The following is a 17,972-nucleotide window of genomic DNA, read 5'->3' as shown; positions in this document are numbered from 1 at the left end:
TGACACAAGCGTGCTGCTGCTCATCACCATCTAATCAACACGTCCAGACTAGAGGTTATCTGAATTCCGCCCAAAAGAAGAAATGTTGTTGGTTTGGAAAAGCTTGGGGCACGTTTATGACGTATCATAAATTGGAAACTTTTGAATCTTTGCGCCCTGGAAAAGTGCAATTTTTAACAAATTATATTTTCAATAGGATCCGTCAGTTAAAAAGAAAAGACCTTATTTAATTGATTCACATCATTAAATAATCCAAACCATTCCCAATATCGAAACCAGCTGCAGTCGAATCTATGAAAAAGTCCAGCACACCTGAACGATCAGAAACAATCGATAATCGATACTGCAAGAAAAAATCGATAATGCAATTTTTTTCTGAATTTATACGGGCTCAGCAACTTCTCTGTTTTCATGTAATACAGTCTGAATAATCTAATTGACAATACAATCGTTAAAGGATACCCGAATTGACGTGATGAGATAGACATGGGTATGTACAGTGCCTAGTACACAAATAACTATGCTGTGTTACTTTTTTTCTTTCTCTGCCTGAAAGAGTTAAACATCAGGTATGTAAGTGGCTGACTCAGCCCTGACTCAGACAGGAAGTGACTACAGTGTGACCCTCACAGATAAGAAATTCCAACTATAAAACCGTCTCCTAGCAGAAAATGGCTTCTGAGAGCAAGAAAGAGATAAAAAGGGGAATTTCTTATCAGTGAGGGTCACACTGTAGTCACTTCCTGTCTGAGTCAGGACTGAGTCAGCCACTTACATACCTGATATTTAACTCTTTCAGGCAGAGCAAGAAAAAAAGGAACACAGCATAGTTATTAGTGTGTTAGGCACTGTACATACACATGTCTATCTCATCATGTCGCATGTCACTTCGGGTATCCTTTAAGTAAAAAATGTACAATTGTGAAATAGGCGACTTCAGTGCTTCCGTAAATTAATGTCATTAGGGGAACCTGATCTTCTCGCCCGAGGACGTTCGAGTCTCGCTTGAAGACTTTATGACCTTTATGAAGTTAGAGAGTCTCTCTTCAGTCCTGACTGTCTCATCGCGGCGGCCATGTTTAAGTAGCCCAGCCATATTTGCTTTGGCAAACAGAACAGATAAATTCAGCAGAACATAATGAGGTTTAGTGAAGCGTCTCTAAGCCTAATATTGACATAAGCGGCGTGCGTTCACGCGTGTTGTATTGTGACTTCGCTAGTTCAGGGATTTCCAATATTTGCTGCAGGATTTCATCTTCTGAAGAGAGTTGTGAGGTGTTTGCTGTGTGTATTTATAGAAGAGATGTCTGTGACTGGGAAGTCTGACCTGATGAATGAAAGCCACAGGGGCATCTACCACACGATAAAGCATTACAGCAGTCCTTAAAGAGGAACTCCGACCAAGAACTGAACTTCATCCCAATCAGTAGCTGATACCCCTTTTACATGAGAAATCTATTCCTTTTCACAAACAGACCATCAGGGGGCGCTGTATGACTGATATTGTGGTGAAACCCCTCCCACAGTGTGATGTCAGGACCATGGTGCTGACATCACACTGTGGGAGCCTTGTTGCATTGTGGGAAATAAAAGCTGTTTACAGCTGTTTCTAACTGCCAAAAAAGCAAGCAGCATCTTCTTCCACTGACATCACCTGCCAGCAGTAAAAATGTCACCATGTGATAAATGTCAGAATATAAATCAGGGAGAGGAAAGATTTTACAATGGGCAAACACTGACTAAATCATTTATACATAATTATTGTAAAAGTGAAGCATTTTTTTCCATTACCTTATTTTCACTGGAGTTCCTCTTTAAGTGATTTAAAATGGAGCTGAACTCTTGCACAGGACAAAAGGAAAACGTAGAGAAATGCACCCTGTATGTATTTAGAGAGTTTAGCCTGTCTAATTCCCCCTCATCTGTGACTAATCACTAGTTGTAATTCGATCTATCAGGTGTGTCAGCTGACTGCCATGGCAGAGCAGTTAATTGGTAAATACAGGCTGTTTAACCCTATGTCTGCTTCCATGAAAGCCTATAGTAGACAAACTGCAGGTTTATTGCAGAATTTGTATCACCTGCAATCAAGGAAATGTTTTTCTTTAAATGTTACTATGCTGCTGTTTATCTTTTAGAGCAGATAGGAAGTTCTGAGTTCAGGTCCGTTTTAAAAAAACAAACGTGAGCTCCTTGCCTCCGTAGTTTTTGTAGCGTACACTGTATACATGATGTGCTGTAACTGAACTCTATACTGACACACGCCGGTGTTTTCTCTCTTTCAGGTTGATTTCCTTCCAGGAGTTTGTGGCCTTTGAGTCGGTGCTGTGCGCCCCGGATGCCTTGTTCATGGTGGCTTTCCAACTCTTTGACAAAACCGGGAAGGGAGAAGTAACGTTCGGTGAGAAAGAGTCACAATTACTCTTCTTGCTGATGTTTATTTTCATCTTCTTTTCTCTTTACCTCTCTGTGATTTGCTTATTAACCTCCTTAGAGGTAATCACGAGTCCGCCTCGGGGTGGAAAAACAAGCTAGGAGCAGTTATCCCGAGCTGAACTAGTGTTAGCTGCGGAAGTGCTGTGCAGAGCAATGCGCAATGCAGGCGTCTTTACTCACCTCCCGGGGGATCCCGGCGTCGGCCGCTATTCTTCCTCCGCTTCTCCGAGGCTCTGCTTCCTCCTGGTAAGATCGCCGTCTGTCGTCATGACAATAGCAGGCAATCCCACTATAGGATTACAGCGCCACCCAGAGGACGGAGGGAGAACTGCAGGATCCCAGGGAGGTGAGTGAGCGCTGGGGCTGCTGCAGATCTCTCTGCGGTGTGATATCTGCATGCTACAAAATTGCAATTCTTTTAGACCATAAAATCCGGAGAGAATCAGACCGCCAAGGGGTGAAGGCCGAGGACCGACTAGGGATCGCTGCATCGCTTTGAAATAATGCTTTGTGCAGCGATTCCCAGGGCAACTGTGACCTCCGTCGTTTGAAGTGTTGTACAGTAAACCGTACAGGGCTTCCGATTTTGCAGGTTTTTCCTGTGTGAATAAAGCTTATTATACTTACCATGTGTCTCAATCTCCGGCTTCCACTCTTAGTCCCGCCCCCCAGCAGACCAGGTCATAGGTGCTCCTCTAGCTCCAATCAGAGAAGTGCCTGTGACCTCTTCTGCCAGGGGGCGGGGCTACGGATGGAAGGCAGACATTGGGACACCCAGTGAGTATATTAACGTTTATTGAAAAAAACTAAAAAATTAGGACCCAAAAAAACTGCAAAATCACTTGGAAAAGTGATTCGAAAACTATGTTGCTGCACTCATATCCTTTGCCCAGAAAGCTGCATGTCCTGTGATCAGCCCTAATCGCAATTACAATGACAATCACTGGGAGGGTGGGACTACATAACAATATTCAGGTAGATATAGTGAGTTTTTGATGCTGAAACCACGAAAATGACTGTAAAGTGAGTATCCTGAATCATTCACTGCACTCTTTACTGCATTCTGCTATATGTCACTACAGGGCCTCTTTACTGCATTCTGCTATATGTCACTACAGGGCCTCTGTACAGCATTCTGCTATATGTCACTACAGGGCCTCTTTACTGCACTCTGCTATATGCCACCACAGAGCCTCTTTACTGCATTCTGCTATATGTCACTACAGGACCTCTTCAATGCATTCTGCTATATGTCACTACAGGGCATCTTTACTGCATTCTGCTATATGTCACTACAGGACCTCTTCAATGCATTCTGCTATATGTCACTACAGGGCATCTTTACTGCATTCTGCTATATGTCACTACAGGGCCTCTTTACTGCATTCTGCTATATGTCACTACAGGGCCTCTTTACTGCATTCTGCTATATGTCACTACAGGGCCTCTTTACTGCATTCCGCTCAATGTCACTACAGGACCTCTTTACTGCATTCTGCTATATGTCACTACAGGGACTCTTTACTGCATTCTGCTATATGTCACTACAGGGCCTCTTTACTGCATTCTGGTATCTCACTACAGGGCTTCTTTAAATATCATCATCCGTGCAGTCATGTGACTAGCGTCTCTGCCTCAGGGGTAAATATAATACCATGTGGGGGAGTGGACTGCAGCCGAGCTTCCAGCCATTGAGGTACGGGGGGGGGGGGGGGGGGGGGTGACTGGCTTAGCTGGCACTAAACACCCCACCCGTCTATAATAGTGAGGAGCTTCAGTGGATTTAAGCCTCTACATTGGACCCACCACCATCGTCCAGTTAAAAGGAACCCGAGGTGTGAGACAGGAGGTGGCTGACATTTATTTCCTTGTAAACAATACCAGTTGCCTGGCAGCCCTGCTGATCTCTTTGGCTGTAGTAGTGTGAAATCACACACCTGAAACAAGCATGCAGCTAAGCTCGTCACATTTGTCATAGACATCTGATCTGCATGCTTGTTTAAGGGCTATGGCCTAAAGTATTGGAGGTAGAGGATCAGCAGGACAGCCTTCGCTGTCTTTTTGTTTGCTTGTTTTTCTCTGCACCACAGCTGTAGCACATGGTGCGACTTTCCAGCTGTGGTGCGGTGTGATCGTCCACCACATTAAGTGTAAAAAGACCATACATTGCAAAATTAAAATTGAATGCAACGTAATGCAGAGTAAAATGGCATCACTATAATTGAATAAAAGAGGGTGACAGAACTACACAAAGCACAACTGGCACTGATCACCAGAAAATTCATCCACCTCTTCCTGGCCGGGGAATAGCCCGCCTCTTCCTGGCCGGGGAATAGCCCGCCTTTTCCTGGCCGGGGAATAGCCCGCCTTTTCCTGGCCGGGGAATAGCCCGCCTCTTCCTGGCCGGGAAATAGCCCGCCTCTTCCTGGCCGGGGGATAGCCCGCCTCTTCCTGGCCGGGGAATAGCCCGCCTCTTCCTGGCCGGGGAATAGCCCGCCTCTTCCTGGCCGGGGAATAGCCCGCCTCTTCCTGGCCGGGGAATAGCCCGCCTCTTCCTGGCCGGGGAATAGCCCGCCTCTTCCTGGCCGGGGAATAGCCCGCCTCTTCCTGGCCGGGGAATAGCCCGCCTCTTCCTGGCCGGGGAATAGCCCGCCTCTTCCTGGCCGGGGAATAGCCCGCCTCTTCCTGGCCGGGGAATAGCCCGCCTCTTCCTGGCCGGGGAATAGCCCGCCTCTTGCTGGCCGGGGAATAGCCCGCCTCTTGCTGGCCGGGGAATAGCCCGCCTCTTGCTGGCCGGGAAATAGCCCGCCTCTTGCTGGCCGGGAAATAGCCCGCCTCTTGCTGGCCGGGAAATAGCCCGCCTCTTGCTGGCCGGGAAATAGCCCGCCTCTTTCTGGCCGGGAAATAGCCCGCCTCTTGCTGGCCGGGAGATAGCCCGCCTCTTCCTGGCCGGGAGATAGCCCGCCTCTTCCTGGCCGGGAGATAGCCCGCCTCTTCCTGGCCGGGGGATAGCCCGCCTCTTGCTGGCCGGGGAACAGCCCGCCTCTTGCTGGCCGGGGCATAGCGTGCAAAGCCCGCCTCTTGCTGGCCGGGGAATAGCCCTCCTCTTGCTGGCCGGGGGAATAGCCCGCCTCTTGCTGGCCGGGGGAATAGCCCGCCTCTTGCTGGCCGGGGAATAGCCCGCCTCTTGCTGGCCGGGGAATAGCCCGCCTCTTGCTGGCCGGGGCATAGCGTGCAAAGCCCGCCTCTTACTGGCCAGGTCGTAGCCCGCCTCTTCCTGGCCAGGGAAAAGTTTAACAATGAAAACTTTTTAATAACCTATGTTTAAAAAGTTTTTAAGACGAGACGATCCCATTAACTGCATGTTTTGTATTTTTTAACGTAGAGCTGCCTTTTTTAAACCCCTTTGTAAAGTTGCCTACACTTCTCCCCAAAGTTTCCAGACTGATGATTAATTTTGGCATTGAGCGGAGTAAAAAACCCTTTTGTCAGAATTTCCCATTGTTGTGACCTGTATGAAAATATCAAACCGCTTGATAGAGCCGCATTGTTGAATATGAATATTTGTTATGAAAAAGTGTCTTTATTGTACTGGTTGCCCTGGTAACCGTCGGTTTAAGCTAAGCGGGAAAATTACACCTTTATTTCTTTGGTAAGTACTTGTCTGCGGATCTTTGGGCTTATTCTGTCCCGGTAACGATTTTCAGAACTCTGCATCAAGATCAGTCATTCTTTTATGATTTGCCCTCGATAATCATTTTTTATTTATTCATTCGTGGTTCTACTACATTGATTAAAGGTTGTAGAGGAAGGTCCAATATCTTCTGGTTGCATTCGCGTTTTGAACACATTTCCACTCATTTTATTGAGAATATTGGCAAAATCACCGCACTCTATTTTGCAGCTGTTTTGGAAAACCGTGCCAAAATTGCTGTGGTTTTAGTGCGGCGATTTTGCTGCGATTCTCATTTAAGTGAATGGAAATGTGTTGTTTTTTTTTAAAAATGCAAACACTGCGGAATCGCTACACAAACGCAGCAGCCAGGGGAAGTGGATCTGACACTAAACCGCGGTTTTCTTTTCTTGGAGGCTTAGGACTGGTTCCCACTACAAGAGCTTTTTCTAAGAGCTTTGTGATTTGAAAAGCTCTTGCTAATGTAATGAAATGCAGCATCCCCGCGACAGAACGACGGCTTTATACCCCCAAATCCCCGGGGCAAAAGTCCGCAACTTTCCAGGTCATGGATTTTACTGCCTGGGGAGGCAGAGCTTTGGGCTGTAGCTCTGGATATTTACTGATCTCCGCCTCTCCCGCCCCTCTCAGTGTAAGAAGAGAGAGGCGGTGAAAGGCGGAGATTGACTCCAGTAGAGGCAGAACGACAGCACAGAGCTCTGCCTCTACCAGGAAGCGTTTCCCAATTTTTGCCCCGGGCATTTGTGGGGTATAAAGCCCTTGTTCTGTCGCGGGAATGCGGCATCAGCACTGCTAACATTGCTTCACATAAATGGCACGTAAAAATAAGAATTTTAATAGGCTTCAGTCTCTTTTTAAGGGGCAGCTTACCGTACATGAAAGTGTTTCTGATTAGTGCTTAAAGGGACTCTGAAGTCAGAGAGATACGGAGGCTGCTATGTTTATTTCCTTTTAAGCAATACCAGTTGCCTGGCAGCCCTGCTGATCCTCTGCCTCTAATACTATTAGCTATAGCCCCTGAACAAGCATGCAGCAGATCAGGTGTTTCGGATATTGTCAGATCTGACAAGATTAGCAGTATGCTTGTTTCTGGTGTAATTCAGACACTATTGTAGCCAAATAGATCAACAGGACAGCCAGGCAACTGGTATTGTTTAAAAGGAGATAAATATGGCAGCCAGCAGATCGCTCTCACTTCAGTTCCCCGTTAAAGCGTAATCCCAGTTTTAGTGAGATCAGTTTTCTGTTGGAGCCGGAGGTTTGAGGATGCGGAGGCTGAAGCACAGTATGACTGGTCCGCTAATTGTTTAGTCACACAGGTTACAGTTCTAAATGAGCCCATACATTACTGGATTTTCCTGTACAATCAGCCAATTGATTTGATCATTTTATCGGCTTCGGGTAGAATAGATTATGTTCCATTCTGCTCGATCGATGGAAACTGGCTACAGGTCTAGCATATGTTTGCTGTCTTACAGAAACGCTTACAGTTTATAGTACATACTGCTGAGATTCTGTCTGAAATGTGTGTGTTTGTGTGTGTGTGTATACAGTGTGTGTGTGTGTGTATACAGTGTGTGTGTGTACAGTGTGTGTGTGTACAGTGTGTGTGTTTGTGTGTGTGTGTATACAGTGTGTGTGTGTGTGTGTGTGTATACATACAGTGTGTTTGTGTGTGTGTATAGGCGGCCACAAACGATACAATTTGCTAAACAATCGTTTACGAATGACTCTTCGTATGAACGATTGGAAATTATAGTTTGTGGCCACTAATAGAAAAAAAATCTCCCAACCAATCTGATCACCATGAAATTGCTCGAATTTTCAGATCCATCCCGTCAATCTGATGGGATTGGTTAGATTTTTGTCCTTTATTGGTCACAAATGATCATATGAATGATCAGAAATTAAGAATCATTGGTAACCGATTGTTCAGCAAATTGTATCATTAGTGGCTGCCTTGCAGAGGGCGCTGGACACATGCTGCATACAGGCAGTCTCCTCGGAGGCGGAGTTTCTGGATTTTTTGTTAGAGCATTTCAGAGAGAGAGTCTGTGACATGTGATTGTGTGCAATATGGATAGTGAATTAAATGCAGTGCTTGTAAAATGTTCCTTCTCTCATTCTCCTTTGTAAAGGCTTCCCTGTAAGGACACTAGGAAACCAGCGCAGGAGATTTGGGCGCAGCCGGCGCCACCATAGACCGTAATTGGAATTACAGCTGTAGCGGGACACAGTGAGTAACTTCGGCGCCGTCAGAAGACGGAGCTGAAGTAACTTTTCAAAACCCTGAAATGTGTCCGCCAGCAATAGCTGGAAGCCGAATTACATAATTTCCCACCATCCATGTGGACCTGGAGGGGAATAGTAATTATTGTCGCCGGGACTTGTGCAGCAGCAGGATAAGCCGTATATTGGCAGCACGGTGGCGTAGTGGTTAGCTCTCTCGCCTTGCAGCGCTGGGTCCCTGGTTCGAATCCCAGCCAGGGCACTATCTGCAAAGAGTTTGTATGTTCTCTCCGTGTCTGCGTGGGTTTCCTCCGGGCACTCCGGTTTCCTCCCACATTCCTAAAAAAACATACAGATAAGTTAATTGGCTCCCCCTAAAAATTGGCCCTAGACTACAGTACTTACACTACACAATATAGACATATGGCAATGGTAGGGATTAGATTGTGAGCTCCTTTGAGGGACAGTTAGTGACAAGATATATATACATTGTACAGCGCTGCTTAATATGTCGGCGCTATATAAATACTAAATAATAATAATAATATTGGCTGTATCCTGCGCCCAAATCTCCCGGTGGCTTTTTCATATGTACGCTCCTCTGTGGTCCCTGTACAGATAATTCTTAGCACTTCATTACATACACAATACAGGCTAACTAGAAGTAAGCTACATGCACACTGAGGGCCAATTTTCCATGACCATTTAAGGTGACAGTTTAGCCATGACCACTAGACAGGCTGAGCTGCTCGTTGTGCCCCATGGAGAGAGGAAGTGGAGGAGAGACGGGAGGCGTCCCTCTGAGAGCTGGACACATAATAGCAGGTGACTGAGAGGAGTAGATCCCCAGTGTCAGAAGACTGTCACCCGGATGAATCATGAATGATGGTTTCAGGTGTTATTGGCTGTAGTTTTTGCAGTAAGCGGGAGTGACGTGCCTTTTTGTGTTGTTGTTTGCAGAGGATGTGAAGCAAGTGTTTGGCCAGACCACCATCCACCAGCGAATCCCCTTCAACTGGGACTGCGAGTTCATCCAGCTGCACTTCGGCAAGGAACGCAAGAGGCTCTTACCATATGCCGAATTCACGCAGTTCTTACTGGTGAGTGCCGAAACGTACATCTACTGTGCCTGGCAGGTTGTCAGACATTTATATAGCATGGAACATATGTGGCTAGATAGTGTACTGGTTAAGGGCTCTGCCTCTAACACAGGAGACCAGGGAAACCTTCATTTTTCCTTATGCCAGCGCTGTTTAGTAAGTAGGTCTTGGGCAAGACTAACACCGCTGGTCTACTGAGTGCCCCTAGTGGCTGCAGTTTGTAAGTGCATTGATTCCAAAAAGAGAAAGGTTCTCTCTCTCTCTCTCTCTCTCTCTCTCTCTCTATCTCTATCTCTATCTCTATCTCTATCTCTATCTCTATCTCTATCTCTATCTCTATCTCTATCTCTATCTCTATCTCTATCTCTATCTCTATCTCTATCTCTATCTCTATCTCTATCTCTATCTCTATCTCTATCTCTATATACTTTTTACACAGGAATCCAGCAGAAATGGAACGTTGGGGAGGTTAGGCTCTGCCGGCCGCTGTGCTGTGACATCTCTGTCCAGCCGGAATTGGCGATTTATGGCCTGGTGACATGTTATTGGCCCTCCTGCGGCAGCATCGGGCAGCTTTTCATGTTGTGTGGATGACTTATACTCCTGTTACCATGTCTAGACCTGGAGCTGTGGGGAGTCGGAGTACTGGACATGGAGTCACTTGTGTGAAGTCACCTCCTTTAATGTTCAGCCCTAACCTGGTCCAGATGCGACAGCCTCGTGCCTCTTATAAGAGCAATGAGCGGGAGAGACGGCGGGCTGCTATGATTGGTCTGCAGCACCGTATAGTGACCCGCCCCTTCTCACGGTGTAACATATCATTACTGCACGGCCTGATGGGAGCAGACTGCCCGACAACACATCAGCAAGGCTGTAAATCTCCACATTCACCTCGTCCTTTCCTTGTCTTCAGAATACACTATACATTATCTAGAGCAGGGGTCTCAAACTCAATTTACCTGGGGGGCCGCAGGAGGCAAAGTCAGGATGAGGCTGGGCCGCATAAGGAATTTCACAATCGTGACGCATCGCCGCCTCTGCCTGCCCCTCTCACTCTTCCTTCACAGAGAGGGGCGGGGAGAGGCAGCTATCCGCCGCGATTGACGTCAGGAGGGGCAGAGCTGAAGCTGAAAGCTCTGCCCCTTCCAGGAAATGCCGGCGGATTGCCCCCCGGGCGATTTGAGGGCTCTGCAGCCCTCGTTTAGCGGCGGGGATGCGGCGGATTACTTGGGAGCACTGAAGCGAGCTATAAGGAAGCTTTTGTCGGCGAGGGCCACAAAATATTGTATCGAGGGCCACAAATGCCCGCGGGCCGCGAGTTTGAGACCCCTGATCTAGAGGATTCGTATTCAAACCAGGAACAAAGCGTAAAGAGACCATGGCTTGTGTTCAATTAACTTTTTTCCTGAGTTTTCATCTTATTTCCAACATACCTTTTCGGCAAACTTGTGAATTGTAAAAATAAGCAAAGTTAGATGATGCTCGCCGGGACCCTCTAGCTCTTCATCTGTGTACAAACGTGACTGCGCTGCGCAGGTGCGAGTATGACCCTTGCCTGCAGAGGAGCCGCTTGCACATGTAAGGTAGCGCGACCACTAAAACATTCAAAAAGCTCTTGTTGTTGAAATCAGAAGCATGAATTGTCCAGAATTGGATTTGGGTCCTTCACTGGAATGGCGAGGTTGAGGAGAGGAAGGGGGAGGTCTCTTCCACTGCTGAGGTAAGTATTCAGTTGTACTTTAGTTTTTGTCTTTGGGTAACCTTTCCTTGAAAAAGTACTAAAAAGCAGGTAAAAATGTAACCTCAGACTTCTCCTTGTTTGCCAGGGACTTAGAGAGTATCTGCAGTAAAACTGATAGAGCCAGTCATGATGGAGGATTGAGGGGGTCACAGGGTTAAATACTAACCTGTCCTAGCATCATCCCTCCAGGCAGGGCATTGCTCCGCCACCCCTCATATATAGGCTATGTCAGTTTTTTTTTTTTTTCAAACTGGCTGCCGGGGCTCTGGCCACGCCCCGGTGAGCAGCAGTGCCTTCATTGGTGGCTGCCGAGCTGGGGGCGGGCCACGGCCATGCAAGCAGAGGTTTCCAAAGGGCTTTGGCAGTCTCTGGAAATATGGGCGTGACTACACTGCAGAGGAGGAGGGCAGAGAATCTCCTGTGCCCCGAAGTTGTTAGATCAGGTGAGTATTTAGCCCCGCGACTCAGGACTAGGACTCATTGAGATGCTAATAAATCCAACTTGCATGCAAATTGTATGCGATAGTCGGAATCGTCAGGAGGTGAATGTGATTGACTCACTCAAAGGGTCCTACAGTCTCTATAAAATGATCATGCCAGCTGCAAGTGTAGCATGTCATTGACAGTCTGTGCTCAGGGGCCTGCGGGTAAAACGTTTTGTGTCCTACAGCATTAGTGTACTGACACCTGTAGCACCATTTTCCCTAAAGGGGCGCACTAACCGTCCAAGAGATAAATGGGAGATAAAATGTCATAATACATCAGTTATTTCACCATCAACCAACCAATCTGTACTTCCTATCCATCACTGCCAATTATAAAAAATGGTTTCCCACATCGTCATAGAACAATCACCATTAAACAGACTCTGAAGCCATTTTAAAAACTAGTTTTTCCTGTTATTTAGCTTAAGGATGATGGTCAGTGCTAAAACCCCGCATTCCCGTGGCAGAACGAGGGTTTTATAACACCCAAATCCTAGGGCAAAAATCCACGGCTTTCAAAGGCGGAGCTTAGTGCTGTAGCTCTGCCTCCACTTGCGTCAATCCACTGCTGATCGCCGCCTCTTCCCGCCCCTCTCAGTAAAAGAAGGCGGGGAGAGGCGGCGATCTGCGCAGATTGACGCGAGTAGAGGCAGAGCTACAGCACTAAGCTCTGCCTCTACCAGGAAGCACCCTGTTTTTTGCCCTGGGGATTTGGGGGGTTATAAACCCTCGTTCTGCCGCGGGAATGCAACGTTTTAACACTGACTGTCATCTTTAAAGGGAAGGTTCGGGGAGGGCTGTAAAAAAAATAAAAATAAAAATCCACTTACCTGGGGCTTCCTCCAGCCCGTGGCAGGCAGGAGGTGCCCTCGCCGCCGCTCCGCAGGCTCCCGGTGGCCTCCGGTGGCCGACCCGACCTGGCCAGGCCGGCTGCCAGGTCGGGCTCTTCTGCGCTCCAAATGCCGGCACTTCTGCGTCCCACGCGGACGCGCTGACGTCATCGGACGTCCGCCGGGCTGTACTGCGCAGGCGCAGTAGTTCTGCGCCTGCGCAGTACAGCCTGGCGGACGTCCGATGACGTCAGCGCGTCCGCGTGGGACGCAGAAGTGCCGGCATTTGGAGCGCAGAAGAGCCCGACCTGGCAGCCGGCCTGGCCAGGTCGGGTCGGCCACCGGAGGCCACCGGGAGCCTGCGGAGCGGCGGCGAGGGCACCTCCTGCCTGCCACGGGCTGGAGGAAGCCCCAGGTAAGTGGATTTTTATTTTTATTTTTTTACAGCCCTCCCCGAACCTTCCCTTTAAGCTGAATAACAGGTAAAAACTAGTTTTTAAAATGGCTTCAGACTTTCTTTAAGGTGCCCATTAATGGTACAATTTTTCCTTCAGATTTAATCACAACGCAAATGTTATGGTCGAATTGTACAGAAAACTGTGCCATGTGTGGTGCAAATCGATGTGGAACGATTCTTTGGTCAACTAGAAAAGGAAATATTGATCTAAAAGTTGGATTTTATGATCGAGTCGGAATGTTAAACCTCCTTAAATCGCTCAGTTAATGGGAACAATTGATAATTGCCTTCTGACTCGTTTTGATCGTTCAAATCCGGTCGAAAGATCAAATCTGAAGTAAAAATTGTACCTGATAATGGGCTCAATTGTTCATAGTAGATTTGGGACATCAGTTAGGTTTATTTCTGGACAAACTGATCGCATTTATCTGGACAGTAATTTAAGAAAACTGGGCATTAATATGGCGTGCTTTCTCTCTCTTCCCACTATTATTGATTGGGAATCCATTGCAGGCTGATTTAGTAGGTTTAGGTTGCATGTATCCTTTATGTAATAATAAATAGACGACATTGTGTGAGGTGGAATACAATGTACTGGTGTACTTGACAGAGGTGCCTGGCTCTTCTACTGACCACATATGCTATTGCTCCGTTGTTATTGCCTGATGAAGCGGGCTCAAACCTGCGAAACGCGTTGCATATTTGGAGTTCATAAATAAAATATATTGACTGTCTATACTACAGTCGTTGTGTGTCTACTTGGAGGAGGTAAGTCCGCCACTACCTCCTCTATTTACCAAGAATTTGTTTTTTAAGCTCATTTAGTTTCCTTTCATGCTTTTGGCGCCTCTGTTCTCCTGCATAATGTACTGGACATGGTAAGGCTGTTGGCTGGGAGTCATTGTAGCGCACCCTGTATTACTGACCCCCTTGTTTTTCTCTTGCAGGAGATTCAGCTGGAACACGCCCGGCAAGCCTTTGTCCAGCGGGACATGGACCACACGGGAACCGTTAATGCCATGGACTTCAGGGATATTATGGTCACCATCCGTCCACACGTCCTGACCCCATTCGTGGAGCAATGTCTGGTGGCTGTAAGTGTCCCAGCATTAAAAGTTCAGCTCTACCTGAAAAGCAGTTTTGTATTTTTTTAGCTCCATGTTCCCTCCGTGTTCCCTCCATGTTTTATGGGGAATGTTTCTCCGTACATTACATGAAATAAATAGTAAACCACGGCTGATCCCGGCAATATTTATTGTTCAGCCTTGTAAATCAGCGATGCCCAAACTGACGTAATCAAACATAATATATTAATATCTTTATTATGTTTTTCTCCTTGCCTAGAATATATAATATACAAATATATTTGTATATAAAAAAATCGAATCTTTCTATAAAGCAGGGGCATAACTAAAAATCACTGGGCCCCCCCTGCAAACCTTTGGATGGGGCCCCCTCCCACTGCACACTTAATAGGGACTATCAATAATTCTTTGTCTACAAAACTTTGTATGATTCATTCTCAGTGGCTGAGCAGATGCAGTCATTAGAACAATTGTGCTGAAAGCAGAAAGTTTTTTTTTCCTCTCCTTGCCCTTAGTATTCAGTCTCTCATGACAGCCCCCCCCCCCCCCCCCCCCGTGGCTTCTGGGCCCCCCTGCGGCTGCATCCCTTGCAAAGTCTATTGTTACACCCCTGCTATAAAGATATTCTGCTCACGGATCCTCTGTGGCTTCTGATTTCAGGCTGCCGGAGGAACCATCTCCCACCAAGTCAGCTTCTCCTACTTCAATGCCTTCAACTCCTTGCTGAACAACATGGAGCTCATCAGGAAGATCTACAGCACGCTGGCCGGGAACAGGAAGGACGTGGAGGTCACCAAAGGTCAGCGCTCGACCCGCGTCACATGGTTGTCTCTGAGATATCAACCTCGTAATGTCAATCTGCTGTTAAAAAATGGCTAAAGGTGACCATACATCTAGCGATTTGGCAGCCGGATCGCCCAACCGACACAATTTTATCTAATCGAGATAGAATCAAGTGTGTTCCAGTAATTGACCGATATCTGGGTGAATCACATTGATTTGTCGATTGAGCAGGATGGAAGGTATCGGTTGATTGTAAAGGAATCGACTACTGTTCACATGATTTTGATGGACAAAGAATTGTTTTTTTGGGATTCAGATTATTGGGGTACATCATTGGTCAGATCGATTAGTGAAGGTGAATCTTATAAGATCTCACTTGTAGTGTGTGGGCCACTAGTCAATCGACTTTCAGTCAACCACACTGTAGTTGATCACCCAATAAAGTCGATCGCTTAGTCGCTTGTTGTGACATCGCTAGGGGAATGGCTACGATAAAACTGCCACATCGTCCTCTGGTGCTTGGAAGGTCCAAGGTCGGCTAACACACCAGAAATAATTTGCAGGAGTGTTTATACCTTCATACACATGTCAACACAGAATTTTGACAATTGTTTCGGCTCCACGGAGGGTCCCCTTCATCAGAAAGTGCAAACAAGATACACAATGCAGTGCATAAATATTAATGTGTGTGTACCGCATTGTGTAAGTTGTTTGTCTGTGCTTTCTGATGAAGGGGACCCTCCGTGGTGTGCTGGCGGACCTTGGACTGCTTTGCATCTTGGCTATGCACCCAAATAGCTACGGCAAGATGTGCCTCTTCCAAACTCTCCTGCACTGGTGCTTAGAAAGAGCCATGATGATGCTTCTGGGCCTGCTGGGAGCAACGTCTGTATAAGAGGACCTTCGCTTCCACAGCTCACCTCTTCCTGTGTAACGCCTCAACCTAACCCCTCCCACCACCAAAGCTCTGGCTCCTATAGAGTCTTCCCGTCCCCCTCGCGGTCCCCTTATTCCAGTGCCATCACCGCCATTCAGATCTCCTGCCGGGGGAGGCTACGGAAGTCTTAGGGCGCCTGAGTGCTCCTGAAGACAGGTGGCTCCGTATTGCATCTGTGCGAGTGCGCGGGCTTACGCAGGTGCAGTATGGAGCTGGCCGGCTTCAGGAGCACTCGGGATTACAAAGACTTCTGAAGCTTCCTGCGGCAGCACAGAGCAGTCTTCCACTCATCGGTTGGACACTAACAGGCGAGCCAGCGACGGAACAAGGGGGACTGTGACTGGAACGGCAAGGCTCTATAGGACCGAGAGCCTTCCCTCTCCACAGGTGAGTAAGTAATCCTGAAGAGATTTAAAAAAAAAACAGATAACCACTTTATCTACCACTACCGTATATGTACGTCTTCTGTGACTTAATCAAAGCCACAGTCAGTAGATATACTTCTTGTAGCAGAAGCAGTGCTGTGCAGGATTGGGCTTGCTCCTGTGCACAGTTCTGGCACTATCTGATGCAGCACTAATTGGTGAATGGGAATATATGTTTCCTGAGCTAATGAGATTGATTTTTACCATTAAAAATACTTTTATTTTCTCAGTTCATAGTGAAAAATACACTCTGTAGCCTTAATTCAGAATCCGATATCTTCACCATAAATTGTGACAGGAACATAATCTACCTTTTGTGATAAGCAGTAAGAATAGCCAAACAAAAATTGTGTTTTTTTATCTACAGTAGCACTTTTTTCAGTAGCTATTTTTAAACTGGAATTGGTAAAACTGAGAAATAATGCATTTTTCCTATTTTTTTTTTCCTTGTTTTTCATTAAAATTCATGGAAAACAAAATTGTTCGAGGGAAAAAATGGCATACATAGTTTGTCTTGAAAACAACAATATATATTTCATTTCTGTGTCATAAGTAGGGATAAAGTTATTTCTGATTAAATAAGGACATAGCTAAACTGTCAAAACTGCTCTGCTCCATAAGTGGGAAACAAGGTCTGGATGCGAAGTGGTTAAGTGATCGATGTAGACTTTAAACATAGTTGGCAGTTGTGGGGTTGGGAGTAGATTGGACAGGTATTGATGCACCATGTTCCAGGGGTGTGAGAGCAATGTCACTGATTAGTGTATGAGAGTCGGGGACAGGATGGAACCAAGTTACTCAGGAGCCAATAGTGACCAGAGAAGCTACCCGGCGTGACCAATCAGGATGCTCGCTCAGCTGCTGCTGGTGTCTTTGCACCTGGCCTGGATGCATCGTGTGTCCTCCTCCTCCTGGTCACACGTGAACAGCCCGGTTTTCGCTGTACAGTTCATACTTGAAACACCTTAACGTTTTCATAACTCTCTGCCAAGTCTGAGGTTTAAAAATAAGGATAAGGGAAAAAGCCCTTCTGCAGCCAAGATTTATGTGAAGAGCTCATGGATTGCGCAAACCGGGCGTGCGTCCAAACTGGCAGCGTGCTGACACGTCCTTCAAGGTAGGCGGAGGAGGAGGAGGCGGCTCCCCCCAGTGACAGTTCAGTGAGGAGCCGGACAGAACATGATGTTATCAGCCCCTCCTGTGCTGAGATCTCACCGAGCCACAAACATCTCGCCAAGATTCCATGCTTAAAGGGAAACCGCCATAGAATATACCTTACTTTTTTCCATTTGGTTCACAAACAAATTGGCACCAAAACTTCTCACGGCTTCACTTTTTTTATGCTCCATGAAAAACATTTCTGTGTTTTGAAACCTCCATTATTTTGTCTTGTGTATTCAGCCCCTCCTCACATGACTGTCATGGCTGGTTGGTTTTTAAACCCACTAAAAAACAAAGAATCCTAAGGTAGCTTTACATCTGAGCTACCCCCGCTGCTGCTCTGTGCCCACTGCTTACCCTCACCCACCCTTGCTGCCACTCTGTGCCCGCTGCTTGCCCACATCTCTCCCTGCTGCCACTCTGTGCCCCCTGCTTTCCCTCATCTCTCCCTGCTGCCACTCTGTGCCCCCTGCTTGCCTCATCTCTCCCTGCTGCCACTCTGTGCCCGCTGCTTGCCCTCCTCTCTCCCTGCTGCCACTCTGTGCTACTGCTTGCCCTCCTCTCTCCCTGCTGCCACTTTGTGCCAGCTGCCTGCCCTCCTCTCTCCCT

At 47.1% G+C, this 17,972-nt stretch overlaps 1 protein-coding gene across 2 annotated transcripts in view; it reads left to right on the top strand.

Annotated features, from left to right (window-relative positions):
- Positions 1-17,972, top strand: part of SLC25A13 (solute carrier family 25 member 13) — a 184,125-nt gene that overhangs the window by 65,242 nt on the left and 100,911 nt on the right. For both annotated transcript variants that reach the window (XM_068235062.1, XM_068235061.1), the window contains 4 exons: positions 2,286-2,401; positions 9,320-9,459; positions 13,920-14,066; positions 14,718-14,856. In XM_068235062.1, the coding sequence (XP_068091163.1) occupies positions 2,286-2,401; positions 9,320-9,459; positions 13,920-14,066; positions 14,718-14,856 (542 nt within the window). The remainder of the gene's footprint in view (positions 1-2,285; positions 2,402-9,319; positions 9,460-13,919; positions 14,067-14,717; positions 14,857-17,972) is intronic.

The sequence above is a fragment of the Hyperolius riggenbachi genome, chromosome 5 (assembly GCF_040937935.1).
Source record: "Hyperolius riggenbachi isolate aHypRig1 chromosome 5, aHypRig1.pri, whole genome shotgun sequence".
Taxonomy (NCBI): domain Eukaryota; kingdom Metazoa; phylum Chordata; class Amphibia; order Anura; family Hyperoliidae; genus Hyperolius; species Hyperolius riggenbachi.
Note: the sequence above shows the minus strand (reverse complement) of the source record. Positions and strands in the feature narration are given on the sequence as shown.